Genomic DNA, 25547 nt, shown 5'->3' with positions numbered 1-25547 from the left:
TGCAGTTTAGGGAACGTGTCCTCTGGGGAAGGGTTGAGTGAATGTTGTTGGCCTTCCCTTGAAAAAAAAAAAAAGATTGTTAGAGGATTGCGCATGGATGACAGAGGTCACTTGTCCCTGGTCCACGGGACATGGGTATCAGAAGATATTGAAGCAAGGTGCTTCCTCAAGGTCCCCGGTTTCTGGCTCTGCTTGCTGGGGACGCCTGTCGCTGGTGGCCCGGCTGAGGCTGTGCTGTGTTGAGCCCATCGCAGATGGGAGGGCTGGAGCTCCTTGCCTGGGGCTTGGCAATGGAGAGGCTGATTGCTGCTGCTCCCAAGTAGACAGACTCATAGTGGTTTTGGAGAAGCTCTGCCGGGAACTGGAAACCAACCCCATGGATGTGGCTGCAGAGCTGTGTCTCGGAAAGAAACAAAGAAACAAGCAAACCCAAACCGAAACCAATCAAGTGATGCTGAGCAGAAATAGACTAATTTTAAAAGTACTAAGGTATTGTCTGATCGATAACACTCAACCCAAGCTGCATTTCCAGAACTAATTCATGCATTGATTTTCCCATTGATTTGCAGTAAGTGCTAGGTTCCTAGCTAGATTAGCAAAGGTATTTAGATATTAAACTGGAGTCATCTTAGTAGTCTCAGTCACCTTAGTACTTAAATCCAGTTGATTTATAGTTCAGGTTAAGCCTCTACGCAAGATGCTGTGATCCCATGAAGTCTCTTGGTACTTTTTGATAGTTCAGTGAACACATTTAAAAATCTGGTTTTATATGCCCCAGTTGCTTTGAAAATTGGGTATATTCTCCAAATCACTTGGGCTTTACACAGCCTTTTAAAACATGGACCTAAACACCCAACCGGGTACCCTATGTCAGGCTAACTGGGGTTTCTTCCTGCCTGGGAGTTAAGGTTCATGGCTTGGTGTTTCAGTGAAGTTTCTAAATATTTTTACAGCTTATCACCAACCTGTTAAAGGATTCACAGATTCTGAGCTACCAAAGACACGGGCAGGCTATAGATAAAGTGACCAGCTGTATCATTGACAGCACATTTGGGAAACATTAACCAAAAGTAAAAGCCTTTTATAAGAAGGCCATAAAATGGCAGGAGTAATTACGTTTTTCCAAAGTTAATCATTGACTTTTGTTTATTTGGCTTTTTATAAAAAACTTTTTCCTTTCTCTCCTACAATGGATAAAACCTATAAAAGGCCAAGCAAATTGGATTCAGCCTTTTTTCTTCACACTAGCCATGCTTGAAGGCTGATGAGACAGCCCGACAGAGAAGCTTACCTGAGGAAATCTACTTCGTTGGGAGGTTCTCAGCCCGGACACGAATATGTTGGTCCACCTCTGGCTTCTCTGTGGTCTGAGCGCTGTGGTGACCCCTCAGGATGTCACACAACAAGCCCAAATGTTTCTGGCAGAGTTTAACAGGAGGGCAGAAAATATCAGCTATGAGAGCTCCCTTGCCTCATGGAACTACAACACCAACATCACTGAGGAGAATGCCAGGAAAATGGTAAGTGCTCCGTCCTGCTGGTTTTACTGTTGTTTGAGGAACCTGACAGCTGCTTTCTAGTTTATTTTGGTTCCACCGCGGTTGGCTGAAATTGGAGCGCTACTTCTTTGGTACCTGTGCTGTAGTTCCAGGAGGGTAGAGGGGCTTGCTGTAACGTAGCGCTGCCTCGATGGAGGTGCCGGGGCCACCACCGGCCTCTGCAGCCTCGGGCCGGTGCCCGGGCTGCCCTCGCGCCGCACAGGGATGGCCAGAGGCTGGACATGTCTGTAGCCATCACCTCGAGTCACCCCGGCGAGCGGAGGGAAAAAGGCGAGGGAGCGTTGCATGGTTGGCCCCAGAATCTGAGCTGGATGGAGAGAGGCTGCTTCTCCTGCTCACGGTCCACCAGCACCAGTGCCTCCCAGCACGGCGCTTCTGTGCGGGGCCCCTTTCCTCTTGGGGACGGCACGGCTCGGAGGGGTGGTCTTCTCCCGGGGCCTGGGCTAGGTGCTGCCCTGCGGCGTGAGGGAATGGGATTCGAATCTTGCACCTACAGGAGCTCAGGTCTCCCACTTCTCCTAAGACTGAACTAACAGTGGGCTTTTTACTGACACGGGCAACGCTCTCTCTTCGTTGCTGCTGAAATTGTTTTACTCCTCACTGAATATACAAACATTTTCTGAATGTGGGCTTTCTATTAAATGTTTGCTGATGGTTTTATATAGTGGTCCACACCCTTTACCCAGTGTGGGACCTTCCCCCCTGCCCCCCATCACTCTTCTCACAGTCAGGGCTGTTGGTAGACTGCCTGGAGGTATTGAACTGGGAAAAAATGAAGCGAGATCATGGATTTCCAAATGCCAGCAGTATAATCTGTAGTCTGGTATGTTGGTTTGAAAGTCAGCTTCTATCTGCAGGAAGAACAGCAGCATTTGTACTTAGGCTATCTCGCAACACAGCTCTCCCTGCTTCCCAATGCCAACCTCTAGCTGTCCCAGCCAAGGGGGGTCTCCAGGCAAGTACCGTGTTTATAAAGAGCAGACAGCCGTGATCTGGCTGGTTATGGATACTGCCACGCCTCAGCCTAGCATCTTGTAACCTTGGAGCGTTTCAAAACGAACAAAACCACCTTGAATTTTGTAGCCATGTGTGTTCTAAAGTTAACTCAAGCTTTAGAGAAAAACAATTCGGAGCATAAAAATGAAGCTGAACATACTACATCTACTTTTGTGTAATGGTTTAAGTCTCCCACTTTGTGGTCTTATAGCTTAATTAAAACATGGTTTAATTATCATATTTCTTAATTAAAGCAAGGAGACCGGTTGCAGGAAGAAATCTTAATGACTAATCATTGTCAATCTGGAATGCTTTCTGAGGCACCAGGTACTTAAACTGTAATGTTTCCAAACATGTAAAATGACAGCCCCATATAGTACTTTCAGCATTAATGAGATGATAATAAAATACACGAAGAGATACCAGCAATAAGAACCAATTAGTCCGGTGCTCAGAGAGAACGTTTTCTCTCGCTTGATCTCTTCCGTAGCACTGGTAATAAACCCGCTGCTTCCCCTCCTCCCTTTCTGCTGGAGGAGCAGAGTTAATGAATACTGTCCCTTCTGTCTCCTTCCCATCCATTTTCCATGTAAATTGGGCCAGAAACCCCGTAACTATTCCTCTGACTTTTCAACCAGTTCCTCTAATTGCGGAAAAATCAGACAGCAATCTAACTTCTTTCCCCTGGCTTTTGTAGCCAAAGAGCCCCCTCTTCTGCCGCGCCGCTCCTAAGGCACCTCCTCGTCCCCGCTCAGGATGAGGAGTTCAGAAAGATTTACGCAGCGATGCTCTTCCTCTGGGTGCCTATCAAACTCTTCCCCACTGAGCTTTGCAAGCCGTTGAGCAGCGGCAGGGCTGTTTGCTCTGCTCCCGTGAAGGGAAGAATTTGGAAAACCTCCTGGTGACGGCTGCCCCCCCCCCCCGCAGAGGGGCTGCGTGGGCAGGGGGAGATGAGGGATGGGGCGGCAGAGGGCTCACATCTGCCACCGCCTCTCTCTGCCAGAGCCTAAAGCAGGTACAGTGGGGCCATCACGCAACTTGCTCCGCAGGCACACGTGACGTTGTGTTTCCTGATGCCTCAGCAGGGAGGGATAAGGTGATATAGGGGTCCTCTCCACAGCCCGGCAAGTTCTGGCATGAGCACAGTTAATTAAACTGTCCCAAGGACCCAGGTTAATTGGTACTGTTCTTGTTGCCAGTTGGGATGGGTGCTGACGTGCTAAACTATGTACAAACACATTAAAAAAAGGTGAGTAAGACGGTCCCAAATAGAAATAATGTTCTTATGGTGCTACTTTGTGCACTGAAATTTGGGAGTTTCAAGTGTCACGGTATGTAATCGCGGCAGTGGTAAAAGCAACCTCATGCAAAACACTGAGGTTTTGCACGCCCGATTCAGGCACCGGTTTAAAGCCTCCTATACCCAAGTATAGTCTTTTATTTACCAAAACTTCAGGAGCAAGTGATATTTGCATAATGAAAAGACTCAATATCAATATCTTGGCTGGTGCCTATCAGTGCTACTGAAGGAGAAATGGGGAATGACATCTGTGTCACAGACCTCTTGTGCCCTGGCTTGCATCTGGTTGCTGTTAAGCACAGGTGGGTGAGGAAAAGCACTAAGGGAAGAATATGTGGTGATTTAGAGTAGCAGGGAGCACAGCCAGGTGATGCTGGATAAATTATAACGAGCATGGTGTGAGGGGCCAGTCTTGCTGTTTCCAAAGGAAAACGGTTATCTGGATCTGTGAATAAAACAAAGGCAAAAAGTTCTCCGGCCATTTCACCGCGCAGTGCAAGCGCTCAAGCCGCGATCCACAGGTGGTCTCCGCAAATGAAGTTCTCCCTAGAAGTAATATTTTTGCCCACTGAGTATATCAGGCTGCCCTCTTTTGGCGGAGTAATTCAGGGTTTTTGTGAACCCCTTTCAGAACGAGGCGGCTGCCAAGTGGTCCGCGTTTTATGACGAGGCCTCGAGGAACGCCAGCAGCTTCCCGTTAGCCAGTATCCAGGATGACCTCACCAGGCTCCAGATCCAGGCTCTCCAGGAGAGAGGATCATCTGTACTGCCACTGGAAAAATATAACAGAGTAAGTTGCTGAATGAAGCTCGTTTTTCTGTGGGGTGAGTCGAGCTGCCTCCCACAACACCCCCGAGGGAGGGCATGGTGCTGTGGGCACCCTGCTTGTGTCAGGATGGCGCTGTGTCCCGGCATCGGTGTGGAGAGGGTCCCTCCACAAGGTGCTCATAGCAGTACAGGACTGGAAGGGGCGGTCTGGCTTGGGCAGCCGGTTCCCATTCGAGTCAGCAGTTTGGCCGGGTAATGTGTGCAATGAATTTCAAACACGCACACGCCTCAGAGTTGTCCTTGCACAAATGGCCGGGTTAGTCATAAGAGGAAAAGAGGACCCGTGGTGAGCGCTCGGCTAAGTCCAGACCCAGGGCAATGAGCAGAAGGAGGTGGGTGAAGGGACATTCAATGAGCCAGACGGGTGCAGGTGGAGGAAGACTTTCTTTCTCTGCACACGTTGCGTTATCAAACCGCGGAAAAGGGGGGATGCTTCTATACAGGGGGCACCCTGGGATGCCTGAAGCTGGGGAGGGTTGGTGCCCTCCTTCCACAGCAAGCTGCTGAAGGCCAGCAAGATTTAGCAACATTCGTAATGAGATTTGACATTTCCATTGACAAGTTTGTGTAAAAGGCATGTATATAGATAACGACCGTAGGTGGAACTGGAGCAAGCAGCTATGCAGACGCAAAAAGGATTTATAACCAAACACTTGAGGGTTAAATTAGCTTCCTTTTGCTGGAGATCAAACTGAAACATATCACTGAGATAGGGGATCCTACAGTCCTGATTATAGAAGGATCCTGAGATTTTTCTGCTAAGATCAGCAGTGTTAACCACCGAGCAAGAAAAGCAGCGGACTGGCTGGATCTCCTGTCTGATCCAAATGAGATGTCTTTCTGGAAAGACCCATTACCTTGGTGGGAACGCTGACAGGTCATACAAACTTATATTTATTTTGGAGCGCAGCAGTGCACTGATGGTAATGCTGTCTCTGTTGAGGAGGTTATTTTCTTCGGTATCCTCCGTCTTTAGACACTTGCAGTTTCCTAGATAAATGGCCTTTGGGGATGAAATTGTTGATTCTTGCTTGAAAAGTGACTTTTTGTATAGTCTGATGGGATTCCATAGGAATATTTAAATATTCTTCACTGATACAAAAATTTCCCTGGGCGTCCACTTATTTTAATGCTGACAGAGATAAAGTTAGAGCTAGTCATTAACTACCCCTCCCACTGACAGCTCCACATAGTTCTGATTTAAAGCTTTAAATGAGAAATAACATAGTCCTCAAGGAAAAGCTAAAAGTGGCGCATGTTTTTCTCGAGGTATGAAAACCTGAAAACATTAAAAAAAAAATAAAACCAGAGCTATGTAGCCTGGCTTCTGAGACAGAGCTGAATGATTTCAGATGCATTTGGCCTTCAGCTGACCCAAGACATGAGCCAAAACTTCTGTGTAATGGAGTATAAGCAGCTCTATGCAATCGGTGTGATGCGATGTTAAAAACCACAAGCAGCAGTCAGCCTGGCAGCATCTGCAGAAGGGGCCCTTTTTGCTGCCGTTCGAAACCACAACCTACCTGGAAAGTTTAGGTGGGTCCACGCTTATGGCAGCGCATTGCTGAACTTTATTGTTTTATTGCTGCTGTATATTGAGAGCTCTCTCGTGACAGTCTGTGCTCATTAAACCCAGAGCTCGGTCTGACTGGATATTAAGGACCTGTAGATTACGTCACATATTTGGGAGATTATCTGTCTTTTCCAGCTAGGTCCTGGTTCAGTAATGCATTTAGGCAAATTCTTTCATTAATCCCTACTCAGCTTAAATGTTAAGCTGGTGGGTGAAGTGTTGAATCGAGCTCTTAAGGAATTAACATAATTGGCTGTTATTTTGCGCAGAGTGGGTTTCTAACGGGCTATCTCACATCTAACTTGCAGCTGAACACTGTGCTAAATGCAATGAGTACCATCTACAGCACTGGGACCGTCTGTAAAATTGGTGAACCGTCTGAGTGTTTGGTGCTGGAGCCAGGTACGGTACTAACGAGTGCCCCTGCTGTGTCCTTTACACTGAGGGTTCAAAAAGAAAAAGCCCCAGGGTGGCTCCTGACTGCAAGAGACCAGGCTGTAGGTTCAATAGCTAAATCCTGCTGAATAAAGCTTAGTCATAATTTAATTGCACCCTGCAGTTCAGGGACCTCCAGCGGGCCTGCTGCCCACGAGACATACTGTCTCCTACTTGTAGTAGGCAATATTTGGAGAGGGCTGCTCACCTCGTATGACAGCCTGCCTCTCACCTGGGGTTTGCCTCCGTCACAGAAAGTCTATTTTTTTCCCCTGTCGTCAAAGTCTTGTTGGACTCAATGTTGTGTTGAGGCCAGTCCCAAGAATGCTACCAACTTAAGGGAAGCTAATGCAGAGAGAGCATTTAAGGGACTCGTGATCTGCTCTGTGTCTCTTAAAGAGAAGGAGGGGAAAATCTTATATCAGAAAAGAATGCAAAAAAATAACAGGATATTTCAGTGTACTGAACACAGTGTTTTCTTCTTAGTTTATGAAATTTCTTTCGCTTTGGCTCATTTGCCTGCTGTGAAAGAAAAATAAAGAGATTCTGCTTTTTTCAAGGCCTAGTACTTATTTTTTTCATCTGACAGGTCTGGATGCTATTATGGCTAACAGCACGGATTATCACGAGAGGCTATGGGCCTGGGAAGGCTGGAGAGCTGATGTTGGCAGGTTGATGAGACCATTATACGAAGAGTATGTTGAACTTAAAAATGAGGTTGCAGAGCTTAATAGTAAGTCACAATTTTTTTTCTTTTTTTTTTGCTGGCTTCCAGAAATTAACAAACATACCGCAGTATTGCACAGGAATTCAAACCCCATACTTTTTTAAACATTGACGAGCAGTGTTTTGCACTTAATTTGCTCTTGGTGTGCATGTCGCAAAGTGAGAGGCAATGCAGACAGGCGCCACTGACCAGATCAGAGGTCTGTCACCAGCCTAGAACAGAAGGGAGATGTCTTTGCTGGCACCTTTCCCAAAACACCGTAATGTATCAGTGTCCTTCATTACAGTCTGCCTTGCCCAGAACTGCACTGCTTGTGGCTTATGGGCGAGCACGCTCAATTTAAACAGCTTTTGAGTGCCGCTGAGTCTTGGTGACATCTGCTTGATGTTCAGCCTTGACGTTCTTGCACTAGCCACAAGCAGTCTTACATTTATAAGCATTATGCCCTAACCAGAATGACCAGATTGGGTAGACCTGGGCCAGCAGATGCAGCCAGGTGGTTAAAAAGCTGGAGCTAGACACCAGGAATAAGAAATCATAGTCCAAATAATTAGACAGGAAAAAACCAAACATTAAGAAATGGTCATTATGACCTTCCTCCGTACCGCTCTCAGCTATGAGCCATTTCTGCTCCAGGCTTGACGGAGCTCCGTGGACTGGAAGGCTTAGCGGAACTGGGAGCTGAATTTCAGTCCTGGTGTCTATGCATGCCCTGGTGGTTTTATTGCTGGAGGAGGGGGCCCATATTCAATGTCCACCAGCTTATATCTTCCGTGAGAACCCCTTAGTATCCAGCCTGAGCAGAGGCTGCCCTCCCTCGTAGCCACAGGAGCTCCAGTCAGGGGTGACGATGTCCTTTGGCGTCCATCTCCAGCTGGAATGACCCTAATTAGCAGACAACCGTGACTGCAATTTCTGCATTTCTTGGAGATCTCCCGCACCCGCACGTTCATGGGACAGACCCTCAGGGGAGCACTCTCCTCCCCGCTAGACCCACAGCATCTCACGCTTTGCTTTGGGGGAAAGGCTGGAGGTCTGCATGGGATCAGCGAGGAGCTCCACTGCTCCTGCAGACCTGAGCAGTGCCACGTGTGGTGTCCTGATGTGACGCATCTGCACTTTACAGATTATTCTGACTACGGAGATTACTGGAGAGCAAATTATGAAGCAGACTACCCAGAAGCATACAAATACAGCCGTGAGCAGCTGGTCAAAGATGTGGAGAAGACGTTTGAGCAGGTAGAGGCAGGAAAAAGCTCTCACCTGGGCCACGGGGTTGTGCTTTGTGATGGCGGGCTTCGGTGTCGGTGTTGCGAAGGAAGACAAGGCCTGCTCTAAATTGGCTAATCTCAGTCTACATGGCGTTAACAGACGTTGGGAGACATACATGACATTTTTACCTCTGCAGCCATTCTAGGACCAGCTTGGTCCCCTTGGGCTGCACTGTGCCGAAGGCTGGGAAAGAGGGAGCTCTGCAGACCCATGTCTGTCCTCCAGGTAGGGCCCATGGCGGGAGGTATGGTCCCCGTGGGGTAGATGGCATCCTTGATACGCCGCATCTAAAGTTAGCCATGCTCCCTCCTTCGTACCTGAGCAGGACTTCTGGGGCTAGGTTCTGGACTCAGTGCTTGAGCCCCAAGGCAGGGGGCAAAGTTCAGCTGCGGGTTTGGGGTGCACTCACTTGCCAGCAGAGTTTCGTCAGAGACACCTCTGAGGCCCCCTGTTTAGGAAGGATGAGTGGTGTAGAGCAAAGAGAAAATAATTTGTTTCTTTCTCCTCCTCTGCCTCCAGATAAAACCTCTGTACACGCAGCTGCATGCCTACGTGAGGCACCGGCTGGAGCAGGTCTATGGCCCCGAGCTCATCAGCTCCACGGGATGCCTCCCTGCTCACTTGCTGGGTATGTCAATGCAGCCGCGTCGTGCGAGCCTGACTTTGTACACAGGACACTCACCTTCAAGGCACGTGGGAACACAGTAATCTGCCTGTTTGCCCAGGATATTAACAAACAGGTTACAGATAAGAGAAGGAGGGAGGAGAAATGGGGAAGAAGTCCCTGGCAGGGATGACACGGGTGCTTAGCAGCAGAGGCAGGTAGGGAAGGCACGTGTCCTTATCCTTGCCAGAGCTGGCGGCACCCAGCTCAAAACTCCAGCGCTGGGCTAGGACATTTATCTCCCCTCTGCAGCACTTGCCTGCCTTAGAAATGAGAGTTTCGGAGACTCGTTTTTCCTTTTAAACCTTAGCCTACGTTCCCACATTTCATGACTTTGCTTTCAAAGCATGCAGCATCAAGCTGCTGTAACTGTAATGTACATAAACACGGCAGCAGCAATCACGTGGACTAACATGGATGTTCAGTTGTGAATAGACCTTTAGGAAGGTGATCAGTCCTGAAACTGTATTGTACGAGAATAGCTGATCTTGGGGAATAAAAGGATCTTTGGCCCTTTGATCTGACTTCCCAGAACTGTTCCCCTCCACATCTGGATCAGAACTGTTTAGATGTATAGGATTGCCTATTTCAGACACTGCACAATTTATAGAACTGTCTGGCATTTTCGAACAATATGTAATCAACCATTTAAAGTGTTTCTGTGTTTCTCTCTTTTTTGAAGGTGATATGTGGGGTAGATTTTGGACAAATCTGTATGCCTTGACCGTTCCCTATCCAGCCAAACCAAACATTGATGTAACTTCTGCAATGGTTCAAAAGGTAGGACATGCCTTACGCATTATGTAGCAAATCTAGACGGTATAAAAATTATACACCATGTTAGCTGCTCTCTAGAAAACCATAGCTGCCCTAAGGCAGACACACCACCAGCAAAGCACTGCTTTCTGCATCCTTTTTTTCTCTTCACCTTAAATGCGTTCATGCATTTTCCACTGTACCTTTTCCCTCAGCTATTCTCCTCTCTTTCTTCTCCACCGTCTTTGACTGGCTCAATCTTGGCTCCAAGTCTATTTTCTTCAGAGACACCTATTCATTAACATATTGGTTGGTATCAAATCACGGAGTTGGCTGGTATCAAATATGACCTTTGCCAACCATTACCATAATCAAATAGTTTGTATATTGCGGGGGTTTTTTTTGCCAGTCTCCTTTATTTGGATACAGCTAGGAAACTGCAATGCTGCCTGTTATCTTTTGATAACTGCATAGCACCATAAGGCCTGTGCTTGAGATCTGTAGTGCTAACAGCCGTGACAGCACCTTCAGCAGACAGAGAACATGGAATAAAATAAAAAGTGATTGGTGGAATTTGATTTCTGAGATGTGATTATTCACCTGAAATCTACCCTCCTCTCGTAGGGAGCACTCCATGCAAATGTTATGCTGGCAAGAGAAGGAATAGCTAAATTTGATTCATAAGCAGATTGCACAAGTCTGCATTTATCTCACCTCCATTTCACAGTACTGACCCCCTTGTAGCCATAAATTTGTGTAATTGAAGTACCACCGTGAGGAGGGAAGCATTACTTACAGAGCCTCGGGGCAAGGCTGGACTCATCCTGGTTGGTGGATGTGCCCAATTTAGGATTCTCATCCAGCTGAGCTGTCTGCCACCTAAATCTCTGTGAAAACTCAGTCCAGTAAACGCAGAGTTACTGCTATGTAGAATAATAAAACTGCTGAATGACAAAAATATTCTGGACATTAACATGCAGTTACAATCCGATAAGTAACTCCTCTAGGTACATTTGCCAGGTTTTATGGTTCTGGCCACGATTTCCTCTCATTGCTCGTCCGCTGGGAGTGCAGCTCCACAGCCTCAGATGAGTTGTCCCCGACTGAAGCGGCTGAAAGGTCGGATCCCAGATCTGACGTGTCGCTGACAGGAATGCCTTCTTTATCTTCACCACCTTAACTTTATTGAGGGCTTCTCTGCTCTGGGTCAGGTGCTATCTGCTGAAACTCTCAGTGCAGAAACCTATTTTGTTCGTGGGGAAAACACTTAATTCCGGTTCCCGGCAGAATTTACAGAAGTGCCGAAGGCAGACGCTGCCGTCTTACTCCCAGTAAGTCAGGGGCTGCTCTGAAGTGGCTGGGAGATAAATATGAAGTCAGCTGCCCTGTGTTAAGCCAGACGTCGGGGTCAGGCTCCGTGCAGAAGCGGTGGTTAACGGTGGTGTTGTCTCTTTCAGAAATGGGATGCAGTGAAAATATTCAAAGCTGCTGAGGCCTTCTTCACCTCCATCGGCCTCAGTGCAATGACTGAGGGCTTCTGGAATAATTCTATGCTCACAGAGCCGACCGACAACAGGAAGGTTGTCTGCCATCCTACGGCATGGGATCTGGGGAAAAATGACTACAGGTACTGCAATTACTACGACCCCTTTTTATACCATCTCCTAGAACATTCATATTTTCGCTAAAGGCGCACCATGCTGGTTTAAGTTATAATTTTTCCTTATTTATTAATTTTTTTCTGGCTAATAAGAGGGGAAAGGGAGACAAGAGAGCAGGGATCCTGCAGGACTGTAAACCTTTCTGTGTAACTTCTGTGAAGACCCAAGGACTGCTCTCAAAGCAGAGAAGTGACTATCATTTATATGAATTAGAGAAATAATGACTATGTTCTAGGGCTTAAGGAATGAGCAGAAATGCGGGTGCTTGTGGATACCACTGAGATTTGTGGACACCTGCACATTCTGCAGCGATGGCATAGGGTCCTTTGGTCACAAGTGAAAACCTCCTGAGAGCCCACCATCTATCGTTAGCAGATATATCCAGTTTCACGAAAATCCATCAGTCTCTTCCATCTTTGGGAAAGGAGAGGGACAGTAAGTTTCTGGGGCAAATCCTGTCCCCTCTTGCTGTCCCCACAGTTACCCTGGGAAAGAGGCTGGTCCCCAGCTGAGCCTGAGTGAGAGCCGCCGGCCTCACACCTCCGCAGTCTGGGGAAGGTGAAAGGAAACCCTGTTATTAAATAGGATTTGCACACGGATGAAGTAGCAGGAGTCACTGACACACAGGTTTTTTTATACTACTCTCTGCCTAAGATTGATGGCGGGTACCCACTCCAACACACACAGCGAGTTTATCACCGAGTTTCGGAGAGCAGCTGCTTCTCACAAAACGGCAATTTTCTCTGACTCCCGGCACAGTTTTGAGGCTGCTGAAAGCGTTTTGCCGAGTTCCCCTCCAAGCCTTGCTCTTGCAGGAGGAGCTGCACCCCATGTTAGGATGTGCCTGCCTGGGTTTTGCGAGGGGCGAGGGGCATTCCCGAGCTCTGGAGGACGCTTTGCCCCGCGGTTGCGGCAGGCAGGGACCGGGCGGCAGCTGGCTGGGCCACCCTCCCTCTAACCACAAACGCTTTGCTCCGGTGCGCAGGATCATGATGTGCACCAAAGTGACCATGGACGACTTCTTGACCGCGCACCACGAGATGGGCCACATCGAGTACGACATGGCGTACTCCGTGCAGCCCTACCTGCTCAGAGACGGTGCCAACGAGGGCTTCCACGAAGCCGTGGGTGAAATTATGTCACTTTCTGCAGCCACTCCTCAGCACTTGAAATCTCTTGACCTCCTAGAGCCAACTTTCCAAGAGGATGAAGGTAAATAAATGCGTAAATATTATATATTTAAGTGAAAACACTTGCAGGCCTTATTTTGTCGCAGAAGATGGTGTCTGCAAAACGAATGACCGACTGAGAGGCTTCTGAAATTCTTACCCCTCTAACTTACCAGAAATACTGTTTTTTTCCCAAGTCACATCGTGAAGCATGGATCGCTACTTTATAATGCTGCTACTTAATTTAGAAACAAATAGCTAGCACTGCATTACCTTCAGTGCTAAACAACTCATCCCAAAATCTTCATAGTTCATGTAGGTGAGCCTCCAATAGTCTTTTCAATTTCTGTTGCATGAATCCGTACCTATCTCTACCAAGGTATGTATTTAGCAGTTCAAATGAAACTGAAACCTTGAGATTTACATCTCCACTTAAGTGAATATTGAGCGGGCAATGTAGTTAGGCCCTGATTATAATGCCGCTTGTCTAGCTTCTTTGAGTACTACCTTATAAGGATGGAGATGTACCAAAGTCTTCAGCTCAAAATTCCCCAGAGCCTGGGAAGGTTTTCAGTGGAGGATAGTGAAATGTAAATGCCAATGGGCTAGGTTATTTAAGAGGTAGGGGGGAAAGAAAGAGAGTCAAAACTGTATACAATACCTAAGTGAACTTTTCTCATGGTTTTTTTTTCAGCAGTATTCTTCATTTCACTTTTTCCTTAGTGAAAATCTGTAATTCAAACCAGATGTAAGCATTAGCTGTAAAAGGAAGCAACTTTAGCTGTCTAATCAGATACTAATTGCTACCATAACCATTACCTTAACTGCTTCTCTCTTCAGAAACTGAAATCAACTTTCTGCTCAAACAAGCGCTAACGATTGTTGGAACAATGCCTTTTACTTACATGCTGGAGAAGTGGAGATGGATGGTGTTTAAGGGTGAGATTACAAAGGAGGAATGGACGAAGCGGTGGTGGGAGATGAAGTAAGTTTGAGAAACAAAGATGATTTTTTGCAAATGAACTTGCAAAGCCAACTCTTTGTAGTTACTCAACGTACTGAGGTGCCTGTGCCCCCGTAGGGCAGGATCTGTCTCTCAGGGTGTTTCTACAAAGCCCGGCAGAGTGCCGGCTAGAAACACCCAACCTGGTGCAGACAACGTCTCACAAGCTGTGTGTCCCCGTTAGCACCGTGTACAGCCCCAGGCAGTTTACTCTGCCTCTCAGCAGACTTTCTCCTAATTTCTAATGTCAGCTTCTCGGATAAAGACAGCCCATGGCCTGTGCACAGGGTGTTCCAGATCCCAGGATCAACATTGCTGTCCCCCCCAACGCGTGCCCCAAGAGATCTTCATGGCTTAAGTACAGCCCTTCCCTGAGTCTCATCAGACGTACGCTCTGGTTTGCTTCCCACCTTCTGAAGGGCAAGTGGAAAGTGAAGTTCATCATACTTGCCAGCCTGAGAAGCATATAGATCTCAGCCTACCAAAAATGTGTGCACACTTCTCTGCTTTGTGTTTCCTCCGCCTTCTGGAGTGGTTCTGGAGGCAAATTATCTGAAAGACTCCAGACTGATTCTTTCCTTGCTGATGTATTAAGATAGCACCTTGGTCAAGAAAATACAGTTCTCTTGGCAAGTAACATCCAGAGGTGCCTTTTCAGATTATGCCCACCAACCAATCTATTTTCAGCACCTGGGAGCTCAAGATTAAAAAGCAGTTTGATTCAGACTGGAGTCTGTCATTTCCCAGGTTGGTTATCATGGGGGCAGAAAATGCAAAGAAACCAAAGAAGCCCCACACTGAAAATGGAGCCTGCACTTTAAAACACGAACACAAACAGCAAGCCTCCATCAGCAAACAAAATCTATAATAAAACTTGATATAAGCAAGCCTCCTGACCCACTGTAAAAATCAGTCAGCTTTGATTTATTCAAAAGTAGCAGAGATGTCAGAGAAACAGAGAATGACAAATTGTTCAGGGAAGCTTATCACATCTGTTGTAGCAGCACAGCAAAGCTCTCTGCTGGAACAAGACCTTGAAATATAGGTTTATGGAAAATATTTCCATGTAAGCTTATTACCATTTTCAGAATTTTGGGTGTGGATTTGTTTCCATAGTACTGCTCAGGAAACACGCTCTCGGGAGAGGAAAATAAAAAGAAACCTCACCTCCAGCCCAGTGGCACAGCAGGCCATACAACTTTTGGGTCACCCAGTCTCTGCATGCACTTACCCAGCACAAAACCACAAGTGTTAGTCTCCAAACTCGGGATGGGCCAGGGCATGAGGGGTGTGTGTGTGAAGCTCGTGTCTTTTAGATTTTTTTTTCATGCCACTAATTACTCCTTGTACACTCTGCTATCATACAAATCCCTTCCTTGCATTACCAGTTTCAAAGCAGCTGCTTCTTCGTGGTCTCCAGCTGTGGAGCAGTACTCATTTGGGGCTACTGGGAGCTGGATGGACTTCTGTCTGGAAGCGAGAGAGGTGTCCTTACTTATCAGACAATACAGAGGAAGAGCAGAGTCAGATTATTTTTCCTTATTATCTATTAACAGAAATGCTGTGGTTTTCCTTCATCCCCAGGAGAGAAATAGTTGGTGTTGTTGAACCAGTCCCTCATGATGAAACCTACTGTGACCCTGCAGCGCTGTTTCATGTGGCCAATGACTACTCATTCATAAGGTAGCTCAGTGTTTAATTCATGACTTACATTTTGGGTACAGAACAAGCCCCGACTACCTAAACCATCTACTGTCTCAGGTCACAACCTTATTTTGTTTAAAGTCCTGCCTGAAGGTCACTGATGTCAGTGGAATTTTTTCTGTGGACTTCAGGCACTGCTCCATAGCAATCTCTGAGCAGCGAGGAGGCTGCTGAGCCTCTTGCTGAGCAGAGAAGCTTCGTGCTGCCATCGAACCTGCAGGAGCACGTCCGTATGTGCCTCCTGGGCAGACAGCGTGCCCCGTACCGCTGTCACTCGGGCCATGCACACGCAGCACTGGAGCAACCAACTCTGGATGTCCCTCCGCGTCCCAGCCATCTCCTTTTAGAGGGCCCAGCCAGTGCAGAGAGTCGGGCCTTAAAAACCTTACTTGCTCCCTGTTTATGTTGCAGCAAACAGATTTGGGGCTCTTCTGCTGCATTTGGTCTTGGCATTTTGTTAAATCCGAGTTGGCGTAGCCTATGAACATCAGCTGGCCTCTGTCCCTGCGGTGCAGCGTCCCAGGCAGGAGCACCGGCTCACGGAGCAGAGCGTCCCAACGGCCAAGGGCTTGCACGTTTCCTTGCCAGATGACTAACAAAACCCGTGCCTCCCTTCTCCTTCCCTTCCTTTAGGTATTATACCCGGACCATCTATCAGTTCCAGTTTCAGGAGGCACTTTGTAAAGCGGCTAAACATACCGGCCCTCTTCACACATGTGACATTACCAACTCCAGTGCAGCTGGTCAGAAATTGAGGTAACAAAGCAAATTTCTCACAAATAAATCAGACTATAAGAAAGCCCAATTCATCCTCGCAAGCTTCTGGAGTCAATGAGGTTGCATCAAGAATAAACCTACCTTGAAAATTTAGCATATATCTACTCAGTTTATTTCGAGAAGTTGACTAAATTTATGTCCACTGAGGATCAAAACGTCAAAGGTTTAATTGTCTGTTAATGAGAAAATAATTTATTTTTATTAATGGGAATGATGGGAGGAAGGAAGGAATTCAGAAGCAAAAAGGAAAACTTTGATACCAATTGCAGATTGTTTTGCTAGATGTCTAGATGGAACATGGCAATAACATATGTTACCTCTCCTTCCACATACACAGGCAATTGCTTGAATTAGGCAGATCCAAGCCCTGGACTCAAGCACTGGAAAGCGTAACAGGAGAGAAATACATGAATGCAGCACCCTTGCTCCACTACTTCGAACCTTTATATAAGTGGCTGCAAAAAAACAATTCTGGCAGATATATTGGTTGGAAAACAGACTGGGCTCCATGTACGTATGGCTTGTGGGTGAATTAAGGACACTTGGTAGTCCTCAACCCTTGACCAGCAAAGTCCCTTTCTCTTGCAGCTGTTGAAGGGTCCTCTCCCTAGGGAAGCAGGGTTATGGGAAATACACACTGAGCAGTAAGTTTTACTCATGGGAAGGCAGACTGGCTTCCTCATGGCCAAAGCTGGAGAAGTCAGCAATCATGAGGTTTGTCACAGCCTCATCCCGTGTTCAGAAATAGAGTTCATTACTTTTTTAAGTAGTGGCAGCACTAAGAGTATGGGATGGCTGTGCACAGGGAAGAAAGACCGGAGTCTTGGTCTTGCCTGGGAGTGGTGCTCCTGTTCTGCAGGGCTGGGAGCCACCAGTCCCGGGAGCCAGAGGACCCTGAGGTGGGAGCATAGGGGCAAACCAGTACAGAAGAATTACTAATCTTTTGTTTGCTGTCATGTGCTATTCAAAGAAGGGGGCTCAAAGGGAGGAGACCGTGGTAAAATGCATTTTTCAGCCTATTGTTGTGACATTGAGTGTTGAACCACCCAGGTTATATATGTGTAATCACTGTCAGTACTGGAGGGCACCGTAACTCGTACAGTGCTGTGCCAGTCTCTAAGGGTGGGATTCACCCAACCAGACACTGACATCTGCAACTGAGCTGCTCATTCCCAATGGCGGGAATGAGGCATTTCCTTTGCGAAATGTCTAAAGGAGACCAGAGGGCTGCACTCCTGGTGTGCTCGCTCTTTCTGTCTACTACAAACCCCGACTTGGGTGTCTGACAGCCCAGATGCAGGTATTTGCAGCGGAGCTGGCTGAAGGGAAACAACATCAGTCCCACCAAGCTGGCCAGGGGAACCTGTCAGGAAACTCCGGCCATCCCAGCGTTTCCCAGGGACAGACTTTCTGTCACTGCAGCTCTGACGTGGCCCTTGTTTCTTTTTAAACCAGATTCTGGCAATGCCATCAAAGTGCGCATCAGCCTGAAGTCAGCGCTGGGGGACCAGGCGGTAAGTGTGTGCGCGCTGTGGCACTCGTTCCCATTGCTTGGGCAACAGAGATGTTGTGCTAATGGCTCTCAGAAAATAACGCAGGGTATAGCTGGTCTTTGTGTCTGAAGAGTGGCATCAGCTCAGGTGCAGGGTTGTCACATAAAAGATGTCTCATCCGAGTTTGTGGTCAAGATTCCCTCTACAGTTAGTGGAGGGACCTCTCCAGGGGGTGATCCCACCCACTTCAAGACAGACCTCGCGGCTAGATGACTTGAGTTATTCCGTGGAGGTACTGGTCATTTTTTACTGCTGCAGGACAGGACTGGAAGGCTAGCATAGGAGAACCCGTGCACCTGGAAACAGCTATATTCTTCCCAGCTGAGCTGATGTGTCTAAATAAAGCCTCTACCTAATTTCTTCTAATTTCCATTATCATGGCTATGGTGGCTGCCTTCAGAAATTATTATTAGAGCAGCTACTTCACATTTAAATGTGGGGCTAAAGCAGAGGGGTTGAATCCCACTCTCTATTCTCAGATGCTCTTGGTTTCACGCTGAAACACTTCTGTCAGCATTCCTTTGTAGATTTTTGTTTGCCTGTCTGCTGTAATCTTTCCAGGCCCTGATATATTCAGCTGCCTCCCTGCCCTCCAACCCTTATGCAGAGACAGCTTTGTTATTAAGATTGCGGGGGGGCAGCGCAGCTGCTTCTGTTTCAGACGAGGAGAAGGGCTTTCATTCCCAAGAGCTTGTCTGCTTTCCCCAATTATACCAGCTGGTCCAATAAAATGTATTACAGCAACTGAAAGAACTCAGCAAAGCCAAAGATGGCTTTTAAGATTTTAAGCAGAGCGTTGGCTTAGCCCATCTGCTCAACCCAGGCTGAAAATTTGTTCCTTATTCTAGCTGTGCCTCTTCATGCTAATCTGGCGGAGGCAGCAGAGAAGGCTTAAGTGCAGACACTTCATTCCTGTTAATAGCCATTTTCACCTTGCAGAACATTAGTAATTTTCCAAGAACGAGTATGTCATCAGGAGGGTCATTTAGACCTGCACGTTGGAGCCTATTGGACTAGCAAGGACACAATACCATGCGCTCATTTTTCATATGAATTGGTGCTTTTGCTTCTATCGCTTTCTCACATGCAAGCCCCACTGGAGTTTTATTGCTTCCTAGACCACTGAGTCGAGTTAGATACAATTCAAAACTGATATCAACAGCATGAAAAGGTTCCATATTACAACATATTTATTAGTCATTATGGTTAATGTTTAGCTTAATACCATTTTTATGCCTGCCTTTTGCCATCATAGTCTTTTGTTGTGCAATTGAGCAGCTGTAAAACAATCTCATACAGATTACTTAATTTGAATTATTGCATGGAAGGTAGGTTCCTAAGCTCTGAAGAGCCAGCCATGCATTTTCCTCTCAAAACCAGCCCACATCACCAACTTGCAAGAAACCTTTTCCTTTCAGCATCTTTCTGCCTCCCCACAAATTTCCCTTATGCTTTGCTCCCGGGGACATGAGGCTGAATGCTGGTATGCCAGCAGCGGGTGATGGTACATGCATGAGCTGGCAAAGAGAAAAGGCAGGGGGAACCTCAGGCAGGAATCTCAGCCCAACCACACAGCGCAATATGTTTTGGCTGCTTTATGCGGCTCACAGCGCACAGAAGCTGGGAACCCGGTGCAACTGTTTGTTTAAGATGTATTTCCAGCTGCTTTGCACCGTTAGGGCAGCAGAAAGCATTCTGAGTATGCCAGCTAATCTTTTTGGATTTCTGCTCTTCAGCATTGGATAGAGCAGAAGGGGGAAGATCCCCCCTCTTCTGCAGAGGGAGAGCTGCGCTGGGGGGCAGCGGGGGCAGCCGCAGCCGGGGCTGCAGTCCTGCACCCCCCAAACACAGACCCCGGCTGTTGCCAGCAGGGAACTTTCAATAGTCCAGAGATCTGGCAAACTAAGCACCCGGACACACGGATGGGCTTACGCCAGCTGTACCAGAGCATGTGCTGCCGCAATTACCCTGCTAATTGTTTTCAGGCTGATGAGATTAAAGCTGCAGCCCTAGCAGCACCAGATAACGGGGGTAGCTGATGAGGCTGAAACGCCCACAGCTTTGCTTCAGCTGGGGTTTTATGAAAGTGCCCTCCTAAAGGAAACCACTACAAGACCCCCACTGAATCGCTTGGGGTCTGTCTTATTTAAAATAAAGGGTTCCAGGAGTGTCAGCCCCCCGACCACCACTTGAACACGGGACCCCTCCTCAAACATCAATTCAAAATTCCCCCCCCCCCCCGGGTCAATGTCATACATGTGATTACATTGTAAAAGACTGGCACGCGAGACAGCCTTGGGGAACGGAGAGCTGTCAGCCTACAGGCATTTAGGTGTGTTTTACAGTGGAAAATCCTTTTTGAATCGGGGGCCAGACTTACACTGTCTTTCAAGTCACACGTGGGATCTTGGAAGGAACACACCATAATAGAGCAGAGGCGCTTGGCAAAGTTCATTTCGCTCTGAAAGCAAAGCAGCGAGCGCCACGGCAGGTTTCTGAGATGCCTTGGGAAGGCGTGGGGGTAGTCATTACTCAAACACAGATCTGAAGCCAGCCAGGTACTTCCCATCCACACAGCCAGTAATGGTATTTGTAAAGGCACTTGAGAGGCACAGTGGCAATTAGAATACATTAGACTGAAAAAGACAAACTATATGCTGCGGAAATGCATAAATGATTAAAAAGCTGAGATGCTAAGTACAGAAAGCAGTGGTAGAGGAATCAAGCTCAATTAGCTAATGGTTAAAAAATAAATAAATAAAAAAAAAGCAGGCACTGCAGACTCTAAAGATGTTGGGATAAATGAAAAATTGCAACCCCCCCCCCCCCAACAGCATTGTCGGCTGTGACGGTCAACACTGCCAGCTGCCGGAGACAGCAGCGGTCACGATGGAAGGTGCTCCGGCGCGGGGCTTTGCCTGCCCCTCAGCCAGCAGGACAAAGCCGGGGGCATTTGCCGAGGCAAAAGGGACTGACTCGGAGCTTCGGCCCCGGCTAGCGGGAAGAGCCAGAGCTGGCACAGCCCCGGCCCTCCGCACGCCACGGGGCTGCTCCGACGGCCGTGGCTTTGGGTCGCCGCCGCGTCTCCCGGGGGCTGATCCCGCACGGATCGGCGACAGCCGGCTCTTTCCTCCCGGGTACTTCTCTCCCTTCGTTTTACCTCAGTGTCGAGACGAGGACAGGGCTGAAAAACGTCGCTGGGTTTTATAAAGCCCGTTACAACAGAGCTGCTTCCTACCGCGCCTTCCTGAGCCATACTCAAGAAAGTCAGGAGCTGTGTGAAACTACCGCTGACAGCGTTTATAGGCGTTCCGGCTCGGGTACCATAAACACAGTCAGATCTAGGCCTTCGGGGGACAAAAAAAAAATTTGCCACAGAGTTCAAACGGGAATTTTCCCTTTGCGCACACGCAGTGTTGCACAACAGACCGGGCCGCACTATCAGGTCCCGCGGTGGTTTTTGCCCCCGTGCAGCTCTCGGTTCCTGCCCCAGAGAAGCTGTTTTTGACTTCCACTGCAAATAACTTTGGACTCGTAAGGCAGGCCGGGAGGAGCCTGCACGCAGGCAGTGCATTTTTTTATATCACCTATCTATTCTCCACGGAAAAACAACAAATATATGCCTGCTGCAGAAATACTGATGCAAAGAGTTTTTTACCAAAACGAAACAAACCCCAAACAAAAATCCCAGCTCGTCAAGCAAATCAGTGAGCCACCTTCACACAGCGACCCCACCCCAGGGTTTCTCCTCCTTAAAAGAACAGGTCTGCAAATAAAATTATGTGATTAAAACAAGATCTGAACTATGAAATCTTTAGACTTCAAATGGATTGCACAATATGTAGTAGGAATAATGTTGCTCCCGCTGCCTTTTCTCCCAGTAAGGCAGGGAGATGGGCTGGGGCTGCAGCATCTTCAGCAGCCCCGTGTCAGGGTACCAGAAATTGCAGAGGGACAGCATGATGCAGTGCCTGGCAGCAGGGATGCCTGCTTGGTTATTCTCCTGCAGAGCGCCCAAATTAACAGAGCTAAAAGGTTTGAGGAGGTTCCTGAAGTGCTATCATGGCACAAATAAATAATACTGAAGTGCATGCCAGGCATTACAATTGCTATTTCTTTTTAGAATGATTTCTTAGTGTCAGATAACTTGCCATCTCTGATGGATTTCTCTTGTGCTGTTTTTGCAGTATGAATGGGATGAAAGCGAGCTCTTCTTGTTCAAGTCATCCATCGCCTATGCCATGAGAAAATACTTTGCAGAAGTGAAGAAACAGAAAGTCAACTTTCAGTGAGTGGCTTGCTTAATTGTGCCAGCTACGTCTACATTGCTTCTGGTTCACTAGTGGCAAGAATTGGTGGAATTAATTGTACCTTCTGTCAAATGTAAGGTGAAAGCAAACAATGTCAAACATCAGGTGGCTGTAAAAGGCAAGATGCCAGCTTGGTTACTGCTGTCTTTCCTCTTCACCCAGGCGTCTGACGTTTAGCAGTAACGTGCTAAAGTTAGGTGACTTCAGTGGATGCAGAAGGCTTTGTGTCCCACAGCTTATCAGTGGTGGAAGTGAGCCTTGAGAATTTGTGCCTGACGCCTATATGGGAATATCAGGGAAGATACCTTGATTAGAAATAAAAATTTCTAACAATGTATGTGTACGATACTGAATATCCAAGAGGTTTTGGGCCAAGGAAAGATAAACCTGATTATAAAGCGCTAGAATTCTGCACAGACTTACTAATATTATCTAGGTTCACTTACAAGCATAAAATCTATCATCTGAAATTGATTTTGGTAAGAAAAACAACCCTTTTTATTAGGCCTCTTCAAAAATTTTCAGAAGCTATCTGCTTAAGCTATTTGATATTACTTTATAGAACATCAGTCATGTAATGTCTAGGATCTAATCCCAGCAGAATATAAGGAAGAAGGATTTTTTTTTTTTTTTTTTTTTCACTTGGTACTTGACCTGCCCCAAACACTCTCTGGTCTGCAGCTGATTATGTGCTTTGGAAAATTACGCCAAGGATGGTATTAGGAATAGGATAGACTCTCTCCGTCTGAAGTTATGAATTAGCACATAGAAAAAGAAATTCTCTCAGGAAAATTGATTTCAGTTCCCAGTTGAGGTCACTAGGGAGCATTCACTCAGCATAAACTAAAACCCTGGCATTGCTGATCAAACATAACTGTTCATTTGCCCAAATTTAAAGCTAATGTAATCTCAAAAAAACCCTTTCTCTTCTGTTTCTCGTTCAGGATTACAGACATTCATGTTGGGGAACAGACACAAAGGATCTCCTTCTACCTTACTGTCAGCATGCCAGGTAATATCAGTGACACTGTGCCCAAGGCTGACGTGGAAAATGCCATCAGGTGAGATTATGCTCTCTGGGAAAAAAGAAAAAAGAAACAACGAGGTGAAAGGGTGGAAGGGAAAGCAGTGCTCAAGTCAGCTGAGGCAGAAGGGGGGGGGATAAGAAAGTCAGTTCTGCAGTTAGCGTGGAAAAAGTCGGATGAGAGAAACTGTTATGACAGAAAGAAAGCAGTCCATCTATCTGATGGTGTCTTGGACAACAGCCAATGTAAAATGCTTCAGGGGGCTTGTAAAACTGCCATAACACACATAATTGCATCATACCTTGCCAGGAATTATCATTGCTCAAATTTTAACAGGAACTATCTTATATTCTGCAATACAGAGCACGGTAATGGTGTGTGCATGCACACGTGTTTTCCTCCTCTCATTAAGGAAAATTCAGTGCAAGAATTATTGTTAGCAAGGACCCCAGAAGGATGAAGTATTAGAAAGACAGCCAGATGTATTTGATTATATAGAAAAGGTCAGAGCAGAAGCTAGTTCCCACTTACGAGTCAATGAAGAGGTCTTTTATAGCGCAGTGTGACACCACTGTAAGTCATTGCTGTAAAAATAAGTAAAACTGCAGCTCTGCAGATGGTCATGGATAATGTACGGTGGGAAATGAAGGGGGAACAAATCTAAATGCAGCAGCAGCATGAGACCGGGTTGAAAATGCGGTGAGATTAAGTTGGTGAATCAAGGGAGAAGAATATGGCTATGAAAGTCACTGTCCGGTTAGCACTGAATAGTGGAAGAAGTTCAGGGAAAAACAAGGCACAGAAAATATACCAGGGAAAAGGTTTTCAGGGCAGTGAAAAACACAAGAATCGACACTATGGAAGACTGTAGGAGGGAAGCAGGTAAGAAGACGTCAAAGCTGTGGTTTTCTGTCACATATCCAAGAAACTTATGGATAGCCAAGAAACATAGGGGGAAGAGAATGAGGGGCAAAATGCAAATAGAGAGGGAGATGAGACGGCTATTTGCCTCATTTCAGTCAGTGGTAAGACTGAGTTTAAGAGTGCATACACTGTCTGCACATGTCAGTTAAGCTGCAACAGGTTAAGGGCTTAAGTGACTGTGGTCGTCACTCACCACCCCATGCCAGAAGTAATATGGGTTTAGCAGCAGCTTCTGCGCAGCCTTTTCAACTGAGCAGTTCAGGGGAAGCTTGTCACACCAGAGATTTATGAAACAACTAAAAACTGTTTATTTCCTTCGAACAAACATGTGAAACTCTTTGAATTTTCTCTTGATGGCAGGATGTCTCGGGGACGAATCAATGAGGCTTTCAGACTGGGTGATAACACGCTGGAGTTTGTGGGCATACTTCCAACCCTGGCCACACCTTATGAACCGCCAGTCACCGTCTGGTTAATTATATTTGGGGTGGTCATTAGCCTGGTTGTCATTGGAGTTATTGTCTTGATCATCACTGGGCAGAGAGATCGCAAAAAGTGAGTGATATTTTTGATACTATCCCCACGACCACCGGGAGATGTCCCGATGATTGAATCATTGGGGCGCTTACAAACAGGCTGCCAAATTTAACTGAAGCAAGTTAAGGAATTAAAGCTTATTATTGCCCTCCCATCAACAGCGATAGCTAAAGGTTGAACCCCCTGCCTTTCAGTGCATGGCAGCTTTGGCAGCTTAGTGCAATTTCCCCATCAGCAGCGGTTTAACCAAGGCAGCCGGACGCTGCGGCGTGGCCAGGCTTCTGCCAACCCTGCTGCAAGGTGGATGGAGTGGCCTGTTGGGAAGACAGGGCCTTCTCCAACAGCAGAGCTGCCCACATTCATCAGCACCGGCAGTTTTCAATAATCTTGTTGGAGGCTGTCCAGTAACGTAATTTTCCTTAAATACTATTGCATGAACAACAATATAGCTGGGTTGGTTTTCTACGTCTCTCCATTCATGGGCTTCTAAGAACGTAGTAGGTTTGCTGCAGTTCCCCTTAAACCCAATACAATTCCTTTTATATAAATATGCCCAGTTAAACACAGTATTATTTACAGCAGGGGATTCTGGGGATCCAGATGGGCTCGGAACAGAAAAGGGGCTTCTAACACAAAGTGAATTTTCATTACAGGAGAGCGAGAGAAAGTAGGAGTGAAGCAAAATCAAACTGTGAACAGGTGAACCCTTATGATGAAGAGGGAAAAAGCAATATGGCTTTTGAGCCATCTGAAGAGACACAAACATCATTCTAG

The 25547-nt window shown here is 46.9% G+C and overlaps 1 protein-coding gene across 1 annotated transcript; it reads left to right on the top strand.

Moving 5' to 3' along the window:
• Positions 1-1337: 1337 nt before the first annotated feature.
• On the top strand, positions 1338-25547 carry ACE2 (angiotensin converting enzyme 2). The gene is made up of 18 exons (XM_049834140.1): positions 1338-1520; positions 4487-4645; positions 6565-6658; positions 7281-7424; positions 8545-8657; positions 9210-9318; positions 10037-10134; positions 11568-11737; positions 12757-12983; positions 13781-13925; positions 15528-15626; positions 16281-16403; positions 16762-16934; positions 17880-17938; positions 22165-22265; positions 23232-23348; positions 24597-24791; positions 25427-25547. The coding sequence occupies exons 1-18, from the start codon at positions 1338-1340 to the stop codon at positions 25545-25547; spliced, it is 2430 nt and encodes an 809-aa protein (XP_049690097.1).

Source organism: Accipiter gentilis, chromosome 31 (assembly GCF_929443795.1).
Source record: "Accipiter gentilis chromosome 31, bAccGen1.1, whole genome shotgun sequence".
Classification (NCBI taxonomy): Eukaryota; Metazoa; Chordata; class Aves; order Accipitriformes; family Accipitridae; genus Astur; species Astur gentilis.
Note: the sequence above shows the minus strand (reverse complement) of the source record. Positions and strands in the feature narration are given on the sequence as shown.